The 20512-nt window shown below is 41.3% G+C and overlaps 1 protein-coding gene across 4 annotated transcripts in view; it reads left to right on the top strand.

Moving 5' to 3' along the window:
- Positions 1-20512, top strand: part of LOC105488644 (folliculin interacting protein 2) — a 138300-nt gene that overhangs the window by 68929 nt on the left and 48859 nt on the right. For all 4 annotated transcript variants that reach the window (XM_011752884.3, XM_011752881.2, XM_011752880.3 and 1 more), the window contains one exon: positions 15517-15646. In XM_011752884.3, coding sequence (XP_011751186.2) covers positions 15517-15646 — 130 coding nt within the window. The remainder of the gene's footprint in view (positions 1-15516; positions 15647-20512) is intronic.

Below are 20512 nucleotides of genomic sequence, written 5' to 3'. Positions count from 1 at the left end.
CTCAGACTGGATCCAGGCCTCACATGATGTTCTTCTTGGCCTTTCACTCATTTCTCTGTCCAGCTCCTCCCCTTAGACACTACTCCAAGGTCCTTGTGCTCCTGTGTAGTCTCAGAGCCTTTTATCCCATTCTGTGCAACTCTGCTCTCGTGTTACTAAATGAAATGTGATTTGTTGCTGAGTCCCCAGTTTGGTTTACATATGTCACATAATGTAAAGTATATAGCATTTTATTTATGGTTAAAATTGATGTGCTTTGGTGTTCATAATCTTTTCTGTGAAGTTGAGCTGGGAACCTTTGGTCAGAAACTCTCATTGATCAAGCCCAGCACAGTGACTCATACCTGTAATCCCAGCACTTTGGGAGGCCAAAGCAAGCAGATCACTTGAGGTCAGAAGTTCGAGATCAGCCTGACCAACATGGCGAAACCCCATCTCTACTAAAAATACAAAAAAAAAAAAAAATTAGCCAGGCATGGTGGTGCGTACCTGTAGTCCCAGCTACTCAGGGGGCTGAGGCATGAGAATCACTTGTACCTGGGAGGTGGAGGTTGCACTGAGTCAAGATTGCGCCACTGCACTCCAGGCTGGATGACAGAGACTCCGTCTCAAAAAGAAAGAAACAAAAGAAAGAAGAAAAGAAAAGAAAGACTCATTGATCAGACCTGTATCATTTTAACTTACAGCCCCTTTTGTACGACATAAAATCTGAGAAGGTGAAGGGCAACTTATGAAGCACTAGGTAAACTGGTTTGGTTCTCTTTCTGTGTAATGGTGCTGAAGACAACTCCTCCTGCCTTTGTGGGACACTGTCAGATAACTGAGTTCCATCAGTTACTCAAGGACAATAAGCATGTGTTACAGAGCTTAGTGTCCCAAAGCTCGGCTCCCTGCCTTTGTAACCACCCGCGACCCAGCGCCCGACAGGACTGGCAGTAAGGCTTCGTTATGGTTGACTTTCCTGGCAAGAAGATGTGGGCCTCACCAGAAGTCGCAGAGCTGGCAGCACAGCCCTAGGACCAAGATCACACTTAGTCAAGATGGCTGTCTTAGTGGGTGACAGAATTTAACATGTTTGCCTCTTGTGTGGTGGGAGCTCTTTAGCTCTCCGTGAAAGAAGGACGAGCAACATTCTACTGGGGCCCGTTCTGAACACTGACATCACAGTTTCTGTACAGCTGTAACCTTATTTATTTGTTTATGCCCCTTTTTGTTGTGGAAAAAAGATTCAGGGAATTTGAGGGACCTAATAACAAAAACATGATTAGGAAGAAGTTTGGATTTGCCTCGGTAAACTCGGTTTATAATGTAGTTCATATAAATGGTTCACGTCGTGCAGATTGACATCTTACTTGTTTTGTGTTCAGATTCTAAATTGCTCCTGAAACCACTTCCCTTGCTCTTTGAGAAACAGAAAAGTTGGGAAGCCAAGTTCAAATTAAAAAGTAGAAAGTCAGATGAAAAGCAAAGATTCAGCCAGGTCGGAATGCTTTTTTGCAGTCCATGAGAGGAACTTGGGACTGACCAGATTGAAAAGAATGGACGATAGACATTGATACCAATGTGAATGTTGAAAGCTGGAGAAGGTTGGCTTTTTTTGGCACTTTGACTTCTATTCTGGGCAGTCTTTACTTCCAATCTCCGGTTCTCCTGTTGGGAGGAAGGGAGCACAGATGGTGGAGAGGGCTGCAAATGGCCCTGAGTGGCATTTTGCTCTCCCTGCTATCCTGGTAGATGTGTTTACCTTCAGATATCACACCTGGGAGCGGTTCTGAAGTCATGGAGTCCACGTCAAGACTAGTGTGAGCTTCACACCTGTGGTGGCATTTAACACTTTGTTAATGTAAAAACTCTTTATGTTTGCACTGTAGTTTGTCCTCTAAGATTTTGTCTCCTTATACCCATCTAAAATTGTGTAGGGATGAAGACCCAAGTTCTGAAACAGCAGGAGCTCCAAGTGTGAGAGTTAAGTTAGCCGTAGAAGATGTAGAGAAATTGAAGGCATAAAGATGTTATTTATTCTCTTTTAGGCCTGCCTTTTCTTTTTTTCTTTTTTTTTTTTTTTTTTTCTGGCTCTGTTGCCCAGGCTAGGGTGCAATGGCACAATCTTGACTCACTGTAACCTTTGCCTCACAGGCTTAAGCCATCCTCCCACCTCAGCCTCACAAGTAGCTGGGACTACAGGTACATAACACCACACCTAGCTAATTTTTGTATTTTTGGTAGAGATGGAGTTTCGCCATGTTGCTCAGGCTGGTCTGGAATTCCTGAGCTCAAGCAATCCACCCACCTTGGCCTCCCAAAGTGCTGAGATTATAGGTGTGAGCCACCATGCCTAGCCTAGGCCTGCAATTTTTAACTTCCTGTCTAAATAGTTGATAAAAGGGGAAATTTTTAAAAATAGTTTTATTTTCTAGAACAATTTTAGACTTACAGAAAGATTGAGAAGGTAGTACAAGAGTTCTCATATAACCTGCACTCTGTTCACCCTATTATTAACATCTTATGTTGGTATGGTATATTTGTTACAATTAATGAAACAATACTGATACATTACTATTAGCTAAAGTCCACAGGTTTTTTTGTGGTTTTTTTTTTTCCTTAGTTTTTCATCTAATGGCCTTTTCTGGTTCTGGGACACAACGCTTAGTTGTCATGTTCTTCAGGCTTCTCTTAGCTGTGGTGGTTTCTCAGATTTTGGCCGGGCATGGTGGCTCACGCCTCTAATCCCAGCACTTTGGGAGGCTTTGTTTTGGGTAATCTTGAGGAGTACTGGTTAGGTATTTTGTAGATTGCCCCATTATTAGAATTTGTTTAATGTTTTTCTCATGATTACACTGAGGTTATGGGTTTGGGGAAGGAAGATCACAAAAGTAAAGTGCCATTTTCATCACATCATATAAGGGTATATACTACCACCATGATTTATGACTATTAATATTGGCCTTGATTACCTGGCTGAGGTAGTGTTTGTCAGTTTCTCCACCGTAAAGTTACTCTTTATTTCCTCCTGTCCAGGCTGTGTACTTTGGAAAGAAGTCACTATGCTTACCGCATACCTACGGGGTGGGGAATTATGCTGCCCCTCCTTGAGGACGGAGTAGCTACATAAATTATTTGGACTTCTCCTGCTGGAGATAGGTCTCTTCTCCCATTTTTATTTGTTTAGTCATTATACTACTATGAACTCAAATATATTAATTTTTCACTTTTGACAAAAACCCCGTACTACTTCATTTCTTTTTTTGTTTTGTTTTGAGACGGTCTTTCTTGCCTCTAGGCTAGAGTGCTCTGGTGTGATCATAGCTCACTGCATCACTGCAGCCTCAAACTCCTGAGCACAAGGGATCCTCCCTCCTCAGCCCCCTGAGGAGCTGGGACTACAGTCATGCACCACCACACCCAGTATTTTTTTTTTTTCTCTTTTATGTAGAAACAAGGCCCCACTATGTTGCCCAGGCTGGTCTCAAATTCCTGGGCTCAAGCGATTTTCCCACCTCAGTCTCCCAAAGTATTGGGGTTACAGGCTTGAGCCACAGCACCCCACCACTTCATTTCTTTTGTTGCTCAAATCATTTGAGTTTTGACCATTGGGAACTCTCTCAGTAGGCTTCCATGCTCCTTTAACATACCTCTGTCTGTGAGGGGTTGGGGTATTTTGAGCACTTCCTTACTTTCCGCATGACAAGATGCTCCAGAGTCATCTTGTATATTTCCTACCCCCATCCTAGAATCAGCCATTTCTCCACTCATAGAATGTCTTTGGAAAAAGCAGCGCAAGCTGGGGCAGGTATGGAGGGAAATGCATCCTCATTGTATTCTCTTTTGGATATTTTGAATATGTCTTCTTTACATATACAGATCCAAAAGATAGCTTTTTAAGGGGTTATTCTAGTGGTTCCCATTAGAAATTTTTAAGTAGACTCTTGGGAGAGAAGAAGTTGGGTTTCAGCCATCCTAGGAGGTTGCATTGGCAGGGTTCAGTGATTAATGGGACACAGGTTATGGAGGAGAAAGGAGGAATCAAGGATGCCTCTCCAGTTTCTAACCTGAGAAAGCAAGTGGAGGTGGGCATTACCCAGTACAGGGAAAGCAGGAGGCCAGGTCAGGGAGACAGATATTAAGATAATTTTTTAGCTACAGAGATTAGGATACATTTTTACCTAGAAATGTCTACATGTTCTCCAGTTGTGCATAGTCAGCTGTAATTTAGAAATAGGAAAATGGCTCTAGTGAGATGGGTTGGGGCAGAAGCTAAATTTTGGTTTTTTTGTTTTTTTTTTTTGGTTCTGTTTTGTTTTGTTTTGAGACAAGGTCTTGCTTTGTCGCCCAGGCTGGAGTGTAGTGGCGCAATCTCAGCTCACTGCAAACTCCGCCTCCCAGGTTCAAGTGATTTTCTCCTGCCTCAGCCTCCCAAGTAGCTGAAATCACAGGCGCACACCACCACACCTGGCTGATTTTTGTATTTTCAGTAGAAATGGGGTTTTGCCGTGTTGGCCGGGCTGGTCTCGAACTCCTGACCTCAGGTGATCCACCCATCTCAGCCTCCCAAAGTGCTGGGATTACAGGCGTGAGCCACCATGCCTGGCCAGAAGCTGAAATTTGGAAGTCTTGAGTACATGAGTAGAGTAAGGTTCAGAGGGCTGGGATTGAGACCAGTTTCATCGAGCCTTGTCTACTGACTTGAATTCAGCTTTAGACTCTTCCTCGTCAAGGTGTTCACATCATTGACAAGAAAAATACTTTTTCCGTTCTGTCTGCAACTACATTTCCTCTGTTCTTAAAGGTGGTAAAATAAACAGTCAGTATAAGGAGAACTTATAATATGTACTTTTAAACATTTTTATTTAAGTGCTTTGAAATGAACTTTCAGGGTAAGAATACACATTATCATAGTGTTCGTATAAGACATGTGTTTTGGTCACTCTGTGCAGATACAGGATGTACAACCACCCAAAATTTGGTTTAGATGTCGAGATTGATGACTCTACATGCACACACCAAGAGGATATGAAAAGGCTTATTACATAATGAGGCTCTTCTGGGGAGAGAACAGGGTGGGCTTCTCTAGCTGGTTGGAGAATGTCTTGAGAGAATGGGACAGGAGATTAGACTGGGGCTTTTATGGTGGTTGTGGGGTAAGGCTAGGGTGAGGGTTCCTGCATATGGTTTGAAATTCTCGCTGGCACCAAAGGAGTGAGCACCTGGGCTTTCTCATCAGTTTGCCCAGGTGTGGAGCAGAAAGGGAAGAGGGAGAGGAGGGTAAAGCTTAAAAGCTATGAGGAGTTGAACATCAAGAAATAAAGTCAGGAAAGTCAGGTTCTTTATTACAGTATGGGAACATTGAATAACGAAGGATGGCATCCCATTTGTACTTGACCCCTTCACTGACTGAACTGATAGAGTGCTTTGTAGAGAGGAGAAGAGCAAAGGAGGGTACTGTTTTTGTTTATTCTTTGTGTCAGGGAAAAAGCTGTGACACCCATTGACCTTGCACAATTCCATATATGCAAAGGCTTAAGCTGCATCTTATCTGAGCCCTGGCAGTACAACTTGATCCCCCTGGAACACTTCCCTACCTTCCCCTGGAGGCTGTCATGATAGTTTCTCATCCACTCCAGAGTTCTGATGAGGTACGGGACTTTCTGCCCTGCCCGCCTCAGACTAGAGCTGCAGTCTAGAACTGACTCCCCAGCAACAGGATATCCTACAACTTGCCTTGTAGGCATCTGGCCCGTCTTGTGTTGGTGTTGTCCTTTTTGGTGTGTGGGGCAAAGATCACCTTTGGCTTATTCTTCTTTTCACTGTCTATGTAAGTAATTAACTCTCCAAATCTTAAAATGCCTGGTTGTATCTTAACCATCGAATCTTGCCTTGGCCTTAGCCTTGCTTTGCCTTGTCTTCACATATGTGAGCTTGATAATCTGTAGTGTGGCTCAGTTTCTGGTTTCTTTATACTCCTGTTTCAGACATTTGGTATTTTCCTGGCATGGATATGTATCTTTTTCATTTCCACAAACTTATTTGGTCTTTTGCCTTAGCTTTTTCCTTTCTAAATTTTCATTCTTACATACCTGTTTAAGAAAAATTAGAAAGTAATGTAGGTAGCAATAAAAACTGTAAGGGATAAAGGAATAAACCTAAGAAAAAATATGTGATACTGCTGTGGAGAAACTATAAAAACTTATATTAAAAAGAAGACCTAAATAAATGGAGCAATACATCAAATTCTGCAAACTATAAATTTAGTGTAACTTGAATTAAAATCCTTTGTGAAGCCAGACTAAATAAATTTTACTTAAATGGAATAATAAAGGACCGCATTTTTATGCCCTCCATAAGTCTTTTGTAGACACCTTTCTTAGAGCCCAAACTATGGATAAAAGACGGAGGACATTAGAATAATTTGACATATAAATGCAGAGAGTGAGTTGGTTACCAAGGTGGCTAGCATTTATACCTTAGATGAATTAAAATTTAAGTTGTTTCACCATACAACATATCCACGTAACAAAACTGCACTTGGACCCCTTATAAATTTTTTAAAACCACAGTATAAATTTTTTTTAATTATACACATTTTTTAAAAAGGAAAAATTTAAGATGTTTTGAAATCAAGGTGGTAAGAACATTGGCTTTTTATTAAAGGGCCTTTATAGAAATTTTATTAAAACTTTAAAGTACCTGTTTGGCTTTTGAGGACCCCTTAAAGTCCTAAAGTCATTTTGTGATTTGGGAACTAACATGTAATCCTTATAATTTGATTTTCCTATTAAATTAATGTTTTTGGTTTATTTTAAATGAAATTTTCCTGCTAGACAATAATTACAGCTCTACTCATTTACCTTTTAAATGCTCCTATGTTTGTGTGTTGAGAAATACAGTTGCTAAACTTTGAGGAACCTTATATTTTTTCCAGTGTTTCAAGCTAAAACTTGAAGATAAGTAGTGTCATATTACAATAAACGGAGGTCATTATTATGTTGTGGATGTAATGCCCCCTGTGTCAAACAGATATAAAAAGTGCTCAGCTTCAGAGCCATACTATCACTTACACCATCCAAAAAATTATTTTTAGTGAAGGCAGGGGGAAAAAGAAAATCTAAATGCTGTATATACTGTGTTGGCCACAGGAAACTTTTAACAAATTCAGTATTTGAATTCTGTCCAGAAATGTGTTTCTCTAATGCTTCATTTCTGTCACACTTGATTGAGATGGATATCACTGTCATCCTTCACATATTGTTTGCTCATTCTTCAACCAGCAGTATTTTTTGAGCGTCTCATGTGGCAGACACTTTTTCTAGGATATGAGAATAGATCAGTGATCAAATGGATATTATCCCTGATCTCACAGATTTTATATTCAATAAAGAAGACACAGATAATAGACAATAAAATGTAGGCAACCACTTACCATTGAGGAAAATAAAACTTATGGAAGGCCTCTCTGAGAAGAGAAAATTTCACCTGAGACTTGAATGGCGGTAGGAACCAGCTATGTGAAGAACACAGCAAAGAGCATCTCAGGTATGGGAAGAGCTTAGGGGTAGTGCGAAGATGTATCGTGGGGAAGGGAGAGTGGTGCAGAATGAGTCTGGAGAGGAAATAGGGGTCTGACCCCACTAATACATTTTTTATTTTGATGGGATTGTTTCCACATGTAGTTGAGTAGCTGCTGAAGATAAAGAAGAGTTAGGAGTTCTCTGTAGCATCCTTTCCCTAGATGTCTCCTTGCAAATGAAAATGCTTGGCAGGGCATAGATCTGTTCCAGAGTCCTGCCCTGATCATTTGCTATAGCTGTGTTTCCTGGACAAAGTCTGAGGGTGCTGCCTGTTTGGAACTATGATCACATTTTCCGGCAAAATAAAGAAGCCAACTTCAAAACTTTTTCCTTTGAAGAAACGAGCTGCTTCTGAGTGCTTGACTTTTGCACTTTCTTTCTCGACTTAACACATTCTGTCGTTATGTTGTTAAATCCTTGAAGACTTTTGTTTGTTCTTCTCCCACAGAGTGTGAGCTCCAGGAGGGCAGAAACCTACCCAGTCTGTCATATCAACAGATCTGTTCCCAGCAGCTCATATAGCACCTGGCATATAGTAGATGATCAATGAATATTTGAATGAGGGGGGAAAAATAAATCCATCCATATATTTAAATAGGAGCGTGCATGGATTTTTTTGTCATTATTGATATTATCTGGTTCTTTTCATATAGAATATCTGGGATGTTCTCCCTTAGAGCCTTTTCCATGGCTGGCTTTTGTTGGCATTTAAGTCTCAGTTGAGATGACCCACTTTCATAAAGGTGTTCTTGACCACTGATTACAGAATTTACCTCTACCACCCCCGTAAACCTTTGTCCTCGTTACTTAGAGAAAATCATGGTAACTTATTTTTATAGTAATTACCACTGTCTGAAATAATCGTATTTATTCCATGAGTGTTAAGTTTCTTAAGGGCAACTACTCTGCCTATGTCCCTTCAGTTTCCATCCTAGAGCTAGGTCCCTAGCATGGTGCAGGCGCTTAGTAAGTGTTCAGTAAATATTCATTGAGTGAATGGATTTGATTTAAGAGTTTCAGGGCCTTATTTGGTCAAATCTAAATTCTTTTGTCAAATAATCACTACAGTGTTTTCTAATAAACTGTCACAAGTAGCAAAATTTTTTTCAGAGAAAGTTAGACATTAATCTGGAACTTGATTGGCACATGCCAGGAACAGCAGCAATCAGCATTTAAAAATATTTAGATTGATTCTCTTTTCTCATTGTTAATCTCTGCAGGAATAAATGGATGCTAGTTGAAGATACCTCCTTAGATAGGAGGGTGGGGACAAAAGCACAGTTGTGTTTAAACTGGGAGTTAACCAGATATAAAATGTTAACAGTAATCTGGTGATGGAACTAGGGTTAATTTTAATTTTCTTCTTAATGCACAAAACTGCCAAAATCTTTGCAACCTATATGCATTAACTTTTTTCTAATTATAAAATTATTGTAAAAGAAAAGCTAAAAATATTAAGGAACCATTTAGATATAGCACTTTTAAAACTGAAACTGAGCCTGTGAATAATTTAACTAAAAGTCTTGCATCTGATAACTGAGGCACCAATTGGAGAATTTCTTTATCCAGTACACAGAGTTAACTGGGGGCACAGCTAGCACTGAACTCATGCAGAATTTCTTTTCATTATCATGTGGATGCTAGGCTCTATTCCAAAGGTAGTGAATAAACTGGGGGAGAGCCCATGTTGCTGTCTTGTCTTTTTTCTTAGAGATGAGGTCTCACTGTGTTATTTAGGCTGGACTCAAGCTCCTAGGCTCAAGTGATCCTCTGGGCTTGAGCTATCCTCCTGCCTCAGGCCCCCAAGTTACTGGACACACATGCTTGCACCACCACCTTCATGAAGCTTTCTTTTTAAACAAGCTCCCCAGGTGACTCAGATGTGTACTAGCACTCTAGTATTGCATGCATTGCATCAGAAGGCACTGCCATTCAGACGGTGAGCCAGGCCAACTTTCAGATACACTAATGTTGACTGAATCCACCCTCGTGAAAATAGCAGTTGTTTTCAGGTTAAGGTTAGTCCTCTTGCATTTGAAAGTTGTACTGAATTGTTATCTAGAGTCTATGATTAACAATGATGTGCCACAGCACTTTTACATAAAAATCTTAAAATACTTTTGATGAGGAAACGCTGGATAACACTAAGCCAACACTTTAATATAAACTCTCTGATTTGCATGCCATAAAAAGTGTCATTCAGCAGGAAAAAAGGAATGTTCTCTTTGATTTTTTTGCCTTCCCTTGTTATGTCTCTATTACAAGTTCTAAGTTCTTCTCATAATTAACTAATCAGAACTAATAATCTTCTAGTACTCCAATTACTTGGCCCACGTTTTCTAAGAATGATTAGAAGAAGTAAAAAGTAACATTTGGCCGGGCGCGGTGGCTCAAGCCTGTAATCCCAGCACTTTGGGAGGCCGAGGTGGGCGGATCACAAGGTCAGGAGATCGAGACCACAGTGAAACCCCGTCTCTACTAAAAATACAAAAAATTAGCCGGGCGCGGTGGTGGGCGCCTGTAGTCCCAGCTACTCAGGAGGCTGAGGCAGGAGAATGGCGTGAACCCAGGAGGCGGAGCTTGCAGTGAGCCGAGATCGCGCCACTGCACTCCAGCCTGGGCAACAGCGTGAGACTCCGTCTCAAAAAAAAAAAAAAAAAAAAAAAAAGTAACATTTATCGTGTGGGTGACTGGGTTAAGTGTTGTACATGTATCGATTTGTTTAATCTTCACAGGAAGCTTATGAAATAGCTGTTTTTTCAAATTTTTCTTTGGTCTGCAACTCATGCTAATGCATTTTACATCATGATCTAGTAAGAAATATCTTTATATATTACAGAGAAGTTTCATGGATTAATATTAACAGTGCAATATACTCTGTTTTCTTTTTTGTTTTTTTTAAATGTTGGTTTTGATCCACTAAACAATTCAGAATCCACTAGCAGATAGCAGTTTTCATGAAGAATACTGAGGTGTGGTACTTTATTGTCCCCGTTTTACAGATGACAAAGCTGACAGGTTAAGTCAACTGCTGTCCAAGTGTCACCGCTGCTAGACACAGAAGCAGGATTTGAACTAGGAGCCTGGACTCTTATTCAGTTTGTAAACTGAATTATATAATACAGATAATTTCCAGAATAAATTGGACCTCAGGGTCTTCTCTGTCTTGTGTTGTAGGGGCAGAAAGGGTGTGATACCTTTTCTCACCCCTCATAAGGGTCATAGCTGACACGCCTGTAACAAAATACAGGTTAACAAGAGAAAAACATAACAAATGATTTAATTAAAATTTTAGGTGAAGAGGAAGCAGAGCCAGATGGCTGAATGGAAGCCTCCATCAATCATCCTCCCTGCGGGAACCCCAAATGTGAAAACTATTCACACAAAAAAAGCACTTTCATAAAAACCAAAAATCAGCTGAGCAATCACCATACCTGGTTTTAACTTCATAGAGGGTTGGAGGGTAGGTGAGACAGTCTTGAATTGCCAGCGCCACTCCTCCCCAATCCCCTGACCGTGTGGTGCAGAAAGGGAATCTGTGCGCTTGGGGAGAATTTTGCATTGGAATGCAGTGCTGCCAACACCAGGCAGAGCTCAGCTGGCGCCCACAGAGCACTTACTCCAGCCCTAGCCAGAAGGAAACACCCATCCCAGCAGCTGGAACTTGAGTTTTGGAAAGCCTTGCCACCACGGGCTAAAGTGCTCTGGGGTCCTAAATGAATAAACTTGAAAGGCTGTCTAGACCACAAGGACTGCAACTCCTGGGCCAGTCTGATGCTGTGCTGGGCTCAGAGCCAGTGGACTTAGGGTGCACACAGCTTAGTGATACAGCAGCCACGACAGCTAAGGGAGTGCTTGTGCCGCCAGTCTTCCAACCCCAGGCAATGTAGTTCGTAGCTCCAGGAGAGACTCCTTTCTTCCACTTGATGAGAAGAGAGGGAACAGTAAAGAGGACTTTGTCTTGCAACTTGGATACCAGCTCAGACACAGTAGGATAGAGCACTGGGCAATGTCATGAGGTGCCTATTCTAGGCCCTAGCTCCCGGACATTTTCAGACACAGCCTGGGCCACAAAGGAACCCACTGCCTTGAAGGGAAGGACCCAGTCCTGGCAGGATTCATCACCTGCTGACTTAAGGCCCTGGGTGAGACTCTGAGATGTGACGTGACCTAGCACAGTCACTGCTGTGGTAGCTATGAAGAGAGGCCCCTTATGCTTGAGAAAAGCAGAGGAAAGAATAAAGAAGACTTTGTCTTGCACCAAGGTACCAGCTTGGGCACAGTGGCACAGAATACCAAGCAGGCGCTTAGGGTCCTCAATTCCAGACGCTGGCTCTTTGACAGCATCTGTAGACCTGCCCTGGGCCAGAGGGGAGCCCACTGCCCTAAGGGTGAGTCCCAGGCATGGCAACATGCACCATAAGCTGACTGAAGAGCCCTTGGGCGTTAATTGAACATCAGCTATAGGCTGGCAGTACCCACTGTGGGCCTGTGGTGGTGGTAGACATGGAGAGAGACTCCTCTGCCTGGGGACAGGGGAGGGAAGAGTTGGAATGACTTTGTCTTGTGGCTTGGATGCCAGCCCAGCTGCAGCAGAACAGAGCACCAGGTAGATTCCTAAGGTTTCTGACTCCAGGCATTGGCTCACAGACAGCATCTCTGGACCCACCAGGGAGAACTTGCCACCTTTGAGGGAAGGACACAAGCCTGGCTGGCTTCACCATCTGCTGATTTTAGTGCCTTAGGTCCTTAAGCAAACATAGGCGATAACCAGGTAGTAGTGGCAGCAGGCCTTGGGCAACACCCAGTGCTGTGCTGGCTTCAGGTCTGACCCAGTGCAGTCTCAATGGTGGTGGTCACAGGGATGTTTGTGTCACCCCTCCTCCAGCTCTAGGCAGCTCAGCAGAGAGACAGACTCCATTTGTTTGGGAGAAGGTAAGGGAAGAGAACAAGAGTCTTTGCCTGGTAATCCAGAGAATTCTTCTAGATCTTATCTAAGATCAGCCAAGGGGAGCACAGTGTCAGTTGGCTTGGGGTACCCCCTAATGCAGATACAGCTGCAGTGACCAAAAACTTAGATCACAATACCCAAGTCCCTTCAAACACTTGGAAAGCCTGCCCAAGAAGGATGGGTACAGACAAGCCCAGATTGTGAAGACGACAATCAATATCTAACTCTTCAATGCCCAGACACTTGCCGACATCCACAAGCATAAAGACCATCCAAGATCACGTTACCTCACCAAATGGACTAAATACGGCACCAGGGGCCAGTCCTGGAGAGACAGAGATATGTGACCTTTCAGACAGAGAATTCAAAATAGTTGTGTTGAGGAAACTCAAAATTCAAGAGAACACAGAAGGAATTCAGAATCCGATCAGATATATTTAATGAAGAAATTGCAATAATTAAAAAGAAGCAGAAAATCTGGAGTTGAAAAATACAGTTGTCATACTGAAGAATGCATCAAAATTTTATATGGTTTGGGAGCCTTCAGAGCTACCCAAAGACCCAAGGGAAAACTGTCCCTTTTTATGCTTAGATTTGGTGAAGACCACTCTAAGCCAGGTAGAATTGTGATTGGACAAAGAGAGGCTGATCTTACAGTCACAGACCAAAGGGGAAAACCCACCTAGCAAGGGCCCATCCAGATTCTTCTTGATCTCTCTGTGTGGCATTTCTTCCTGTCAGGTATAGGACTGGACCCCTTCTGGAATTAAGGGTCTTGCAATCTACTTTCAGATAAAGTAGGTGTAAGAATTTCTTTATAGCCAACTCTTACGCAGAAAGGCAGGGGAATGTTAGAGTAATATTTCTAGGTTTCATGGCTGGCTTTGGGGGAAAGGGGATCTAGTTTCTATGACTTGCCTTAATGTAGAGAGGAATTTTAGTTTCTGTGATTTGCCTTGCAGGGAGGAGCGGGAGCAGGAGAAAGAAGGGCAGGAGAAGGTCTGAGACAGACTTGACTTCTGAGGCCTTCCAGTGTCCTTTGGTCCAAAGTGCTCAGGATGCCAGGGCACCATATGTTGGGGTACCATTTTCTAAGCCCTAATACTGTGACAGGAGAAAAGTATTTATCCAACAAGTACCCCGTCAACCTTGTCTTCTGCCTGCCAGAAGTTGATTTGCTCAGCATGAGGCAAGGAAAGAGGCAGGACCCTAGAGATGTGGGAGGGAGCTTCTGGATTCTGTAGGGGACTTTGGGAACTAGGGGGCAGGACAGAAATGTCTATTTGGGATGTTTTATTAAGTAATTTTGTGTGACTCCAAGGAAAAGCTCTCTTCTAACTCCCTTCAAAATTCTCAGTAAAATTACCTGTTCAGTGATACTTGAAATGTGGATTTGGTTTTGGGGATTTAAGTCTGGTCTCAAGATGGCAACCAGGTCAGCTTACTGGGGCCAGCCACATGTAACAGTTTGGTTTAAAAAAAAAAAAAAATGCCATACGTTCAGGAAGCATTTGCTAATTGCCTACTGTGGTCAAGGCACTGTTATGGGTACAATGGATGCAAAGATGATTAAGACCTACCAAACAAATGTTCTGTGAATATCAGCTAGATAAAAGGAAAAGCATCTCATAGACCTCTGCTTTGGAAAGAAACTTGAGTCATCATGTTCGTTGATACTATTATAGACTTGTCCACCACTTACCCCAGTTGCCTAGCACACCTGGCATGTCCTATTAGTTGATAGCAAAGTAACTCCTGTAGTATATAAGAGCTCAGGTCGGGGAGTCAGGTTATTTACGTTTGCCCACAAAAGTATAAATAAAAATGTAATAGTTCATGTGGAGACACTGCTTTATCAAGTCATATTCATGAGCATAGTATACTGTGTTTACCAAAATCAGTTTCCTTTACCCTGTGATTTGTTTCAGAAAATGTTGACTGGCCATCTGTAGCACCCTATTTTATTTTCCACTGGACTGAGTGACATTTCAATGTCTAATTCCTTAGCCCTAGGGAAGTAAAAGCAGAACAAGTCTGTTTTCTTCCATTCTTTCAAATCAGTAGATGTTCATCAAGCAGCTTCACTTGAAAGAAACCCTTTGCCTACCTGAGAAGGACTAGTCCCTCCTCCCTGCTGGTTAGAAAAGTCTGGGCTGGCACTGTCAGCTCATACTTCCTGAGACGCAGGTGTAGGCATCTAATATGTAGCAGGAGGAAGCAGAGAAAGGCTCAGAAGCAAATAAGTAGTTCAAGCAGAGAGCATATTGGAGAGTAGAGGTTTCTTTTTCACAGACAACAGAGTAGCAGTGGGGGCTGGAGGGAAGGAGGCTAAGTATTGTATATATGGAGATGAAGGTTGGAAGACATGACACTAGGTGGGGAAAAAACTTATTTGCCTAAATTTTACCTCAAAGTTTAGAGTGAAGGAGTACTCAGGAAAAAATGTGTGTAAAGCAAGCATTGTGTATGGCATTAGATACCAGGTGGCAATATAGTTATGTCGTGTGGACCATTTTAGTAGAGATCTGCAATCTACACTCTGAGTAATGATTATTTTGCGTTTGTAATATGGGCCTGCTAATTTATGCACTTGCTACATCTGTGACACTCTTATTTCCTTTAATTTGTTTTCCTTTTTAAAGGATGTTTTCTTTGCTGTTAGAAATCTTAGCAAGAGAGAAATTATAGTCTCCCCCTGCTGGATATTACTGGTAGAACCTGAAATTTTAGATTACTTGGCATAGATATTTTTTTCCAATTTTTGGATTGTATTAAAATACACATAACATAAAATTTACCATCTCAACCATTTTATTAGGTTGGTGCAAAGGTAATTGCAGGTTTTGTCATTTTTTAATGGCAAAGTATACAGCTCAGTGATATTAAATACATAATAAATGTAGAGTTAAATGATGTTAAATACATTCATAATGTTATGCATTATGTAGCTATATAAGGACTAATTGATCTCAACTTTTAAATTCTAAATTCTTCCTACAGCCTCACTAAGCAGTCTTTTGATCACACCTTTCCCATCTCCAAGTTCCTCTACATCTTCTTCCAGCAGTTACCAGCGTCGCTGGCTTCGAAGTCAGACAACAAGTTTGGAAAATGGCATCATTCCAAGGAGGTGAGTTGCAAGTTTCCTCTTGCTGAGAAAAGTGCTAGTGTAGGCAGCTTGATGAAACTGGCAGGGCAACTGTTCGTGCCTATTGTCAGTGGAAAAAGAACCAAAACTTTTTTATTAGCTTCAGCTTAGCCTGAAAGTTTACAAATTGGAAGTTCTAAAGGAAAGAATAAATAAAAGCTGAAATTTAAAAATCTCCTCCTTTGGAAGACACTGGGAAGTATCTGAGTAGTTGTATCATGTTGAGCTAGATTGGGTGTTCTTTTAAAATGGTGCGCTCTCTGTAAAGTGGGTCCCTTCCAGATGTAGCTTATAAAAGTAATGAAGGGTGGATCAGTCTCTTCCTTGGCTACAGTGATACCAGTTTTGTATTCAAAAATATATGAAGTCAAGGGTTTGTGATACGTAAATTCTTAAACTAAACAGATATGAACATGATTTTAAATAGAGATGGCATCTAGGTATTTTCTGTCTTCATTTCAGTTGGTTTTTGGATCTAAAGGTTAGTTGTGTGCAAAATGTACATTTGATGTTACATTCATAGCTTCCAACTTGTTCTTCCTATAATCCAAATACTTGGAGGGGAATTTTTATGTGTACCTATAAAAATTCACATGTCAATTAACTGATTTAGTAAATTGACTGGTACTCACCATACGTAGGGATCTGTGAAGGTATAAGATAGTTTAGCATGTGCCTGTACTTGAATAGTTTACGAGATGGTACACACATAAATAATGGTATAAAGATGTTACGTGGTAAATATCATAGGAAGACATAAAGTGCTATGAGACTCAGGATGGAGGAAATACAGTGATGGTCATGGGGGAAATTAGGGAGCCCTTCCTGCAAGAGATGGCACTGAAGAGACGAGCTGAGAAACTGAGGGGTCAGGGTGTGTGAGTAGCACACATCAGGTTGCTTGCCTCGCTTCTGTTCCTTTCACAATCCTAGGGAGCTAGCTGGAAAGAAAAAGTTATACCTTTGCCACCCATCAAGAAGCTACTTTTTGGTTGGTGGACTTTGAATGAAATGATTAAAAGCTTAGAATTCTGTGTGAACACAAGTCCTAGCCCTGTCACTCACTAGATGTATGATAGAATAAGTTAACCTGGATTCTGAGTGTTGCATCATCATCTGCAATATAATAATACTAGCACAGCTTCAGATTGTGGCTGGGAGGGTTAAATGAGATAAAGCAAGTCCAGTGTTTAGCCAAGACATAGGATATGGGCAATAAAATATGGCCAATGTGATTTATTTACTATAATTATTGCTATCATTGTCATTACCATTACTGCGACTATCAGGAGATGGCACCGCCACCATCCTCACTGTCATTATGACAGCTTCTGTGATTGGAAGAGATGAGTCTTGGAAACCATCCTCTTTCAACATCTCTTTTCTGAAAATGTTTTTTTATCCCTTCAGGCTTAAATCCAAAGTTGAAATAATGTTTCTCAATTCCTTCGAAATTCTTCAAAACTAATTTGAATTGAGATCTGGCATTGGGAACTAGTGAATCTCTAGTGAACTCTTATACCTAAAATAAGTATCTCACATTCAGAAAGGTTGTGAATACAGTCAAGGCTGGCTACCTAATTTATGGGACCAGTGCAAAATAAAAATGTGGTGCCTCTTACTCAAAAACAAGAAAAGTGTTATTAAAGGGACTAAAAAGGAAAAAAGTTTTTCTTTAAGAATACTTTATGTGATATCTGGTGTTGTAAGCCTTTTCTGCAAATACATTTGTTTGGTCATCAAAGTTTATGGTTTTAGCAACTTGGCTTTCAATGGATATAATTGAAAGTGATAGTCACTCCTGGCAAATGCAAGGTGGCAAATAATTTTTGATAATTTTTTACTTGGAGAAGGATCTTTCTGCTGATGCAGTGTTACATAGCTTTATGGACTATAACAACATTTGGATAAATTTTTGATAAACTTTCAAGATGTAAATTTTAGTACATCTGCATCAGATGATTCTTGTTAAACAGTTTTTTAAAAGATTTAATTCTTCACACAAATCCATTTTGAGTAAGTCTGAATTTAATTTTAGATGTAAATTTATACAAGCTTATTTTACTATTTCTTCTGACATTTCCTGTAACTTGTGGAGATCTTACAAGAAACTAAAAATGTTCTCATGAGTTATATATAATTCAAAATGCCTGTTTATGCATTCTATCACTGTGTCCTCAATTACGAGGAAAAATTAATTTTAAAAAAGTCTTCCTCTTTAATAATTTGTTCATCTGAAGCTTCATATGAAAACAGTGTGGTTTTTTCCAGCATAACAATCTTTACATTCAATTTCTATTTCTATGCCTATGAATATTTACTTTGCAGTGTTGCAGCAGTTTTCAAAAACAGAGACTAAACTCTTTGCAGAATTGTAATAACTCCCTGATATTCTTTGTTGCAATGTCCCCATGTAGGCTTTTACTTTGTGATAATTTACTGTCCTGGGACTCAGGTCAGAGAGTTAAATATCTGTGCAGACTCTATAGGGACAGGCTCCAGTGACTGATGGGCAAGCTGGCCTTCCACCCTGGGTCCTGGTGCTACCAGAGTCCCTCCTCTCTCCGCTCCCCTATCTCCCACAACCATGGCCTCTGCAGCTTCTGCTGTCACCATAGTCACAGCCATCAGTGTGGGTCCAAGACCCGGCCGTGCCACTTAGAGTCTTGTAACACCATGGCCTGCCCCAGGCTTATGGGTATGTGCCTGACTGCCAGGCCAGTTGCTTGGTGTCTGGGCTGCAAGCCCTGGGTTCTGAGTTCATCCATGCCCTCCCCATCATAAGGGTCATGGCTGACACTCCTATAACAAATACAGGTTAACAAGAGAGAAACAACAATTTTATTCAGTCAGAGTTTCACATGACATGGAGCCTTCAGACATGAAGATTGAAGGACCCAAGGAGAACTGTATTTTTATGCTTAAGTTCAACAAAGAATGGACTGCCATGTAGAAATGTGATTGGACAGAGATGATCTACTGGTAATAGACTTAAGCAAGAAAACCCAGCGGGGCCTGTCTTGTCGGAATTCTTTTTGACCTCTCTGTATAGCATTCCTTCCTCCCAGGTAGAGGGTAAGACCCCTCTGGAATGGAATGGTCTTATCATCTATTTTCAGGCAAGGTAGGTCAGAGAAATTTTTTGTGACCAGCACTTACAAAGGTGGGAGGAAGTTAGAATAGTATTTCTATAATAAATTTTACAGTTGGCTTTGGAGAAAAAAGAGGCTCATGTTTTTTTAATTTACCTTGGGGAACAGGAATCTTAGTTTCTGTGCCTTTGGGGAGAAAGAGGAGTAGGAAAAGGAAGGGCAGGATAAGGTCAGAAAAGCAAGGTCTTGCTTCTGAGCCCCTGTCCTTCAGTTCAAAGTACTCAGCATACCAAAGTGTCATACTTTGGAGTATCTATTTCTGAGCTTCATTGTCTCATTAGACTTCATCCCAACACATGCTTCATTGTCCCATTAGACTTCACTTACAGCACAAAAGTTCAAAGATAAAATTATTTAAAATTCAAGATGGTGATCACAGAACATTAAATGAAGCCTGGGACTCTTGTGAAAGGGGGATCCTGTGTGTGCCGGGTCGCATGCCCATGCAGCAAGCCCTTAGTGGAGTACTGCTGAACACCAAGAACGTGAGTGTAGCAGACGTTTTGAATTGGTCACTGTGCCTGTGAAGATCCCTTTTGTTTTTTGAGATGGAGTCTCGCTTTGTCGCCAGGCTGGAGTGCAATGGCGCGATCTTGGCTCACTGCAACCTCTTTCTCCCGGGTTCAAGCGATTCCCCTGCCTCAGCCTCCTGAGTAGCTGGGATTACAGGCATGTGCCACCACGCCCAGCTAATTTTTGTATTTTTAGTAGAGATGGTGTTTCACCATGTTGGCCGGGATGGTCTCAATCTCTTGACCTCGTGATCCTCCCACTTCAGCCTCCCAAAGTGCTGGGATTACAGGCCTGAGCCACCTCGTCCGGCCTAAGATCACTTCATTTAAAGGATGTTGTAGTTGATCTCTCCCTTTTGGCAGGTATGTGGTTGTGAAAATTCATTTTTTATGCCGGAGACAGGAGAACAGTGGGTACCAAACGTTGTGATTGCTTCTGGCTTTGACAGAAGATTCATGGTAGTTAAAAATGTCCTTCCTAAGAGAGTTAAAGGTAGCAGGGATGATATTCGCAGTTTCTGGTTTTTGTTAGAATCGGGCAACACTATATTCTGTAAAATAGAATGAATGTTTTCAATATTCACAATTCTTAACAGTTGGCTCCACACTGACCTCAGGGCTCCCTGCTGTGCCAAGTGCCAGGCTTTGATTACCGAATGGGGAATGGGGCTTGGGCATTTAACAGCTAACCTCAGGGATTCCGTCACTTGCCGAGGCAATTGAAACCCTAAAGAGAAAGGTATAATGTCCCCGGAAGCCTTTGATTTGAATTATTAAATTGGACCAACCTTATAAAGTTGCTGATGGGGTGTTCTTTGACCTACAAAACATTAATTTCATGTAGTCCAGTGTAATACATCGATTCAGTATAAGTTCAGAACTGACATAAATAACAATTAGACTAAGGAGTCCTGATATCAATGATAGATTGTTGAGATGTACTTAAATAGCCATTTTTGCTTTAATTATTTATGATCTTGAAGTACTTACAATGTACATAAATGCTTATCCATAAGTGTTAACAAAATTCTATTTGATTTCTTTGTTAGGAAAAAAATTGTGTGTAGCTGCAGCCTTTCCTTGACTCTCAGGGCTGTCAGCTCATCAGACTGCTTCCAGTTCCTTCCCTCAGTGCTCTGCATGGCATGATGCATTGGCTAGCATGAGCAGCAGCAGACAGATTA

Source organism: Macaca nemestrina, chromosome 3 (genome assembly GCF_043159975.1).
Source record: "Macaca nemestrina isolate mMacNem1 chromosome 3, mMacNem.hap1, whole genome shotgun sequence".
In the NCBI taxonomy this organism is placed as follows: Eukaryota; Metazoa; Chordata; class Mammalia; order Primates; family Cercopithecidae; genus Macaca; species Macaca nemestrina.
Note: the sequence above shows the minus strand (reverse complement) of the source record. Positions and strands in the feature narration are given on the sequence as shown.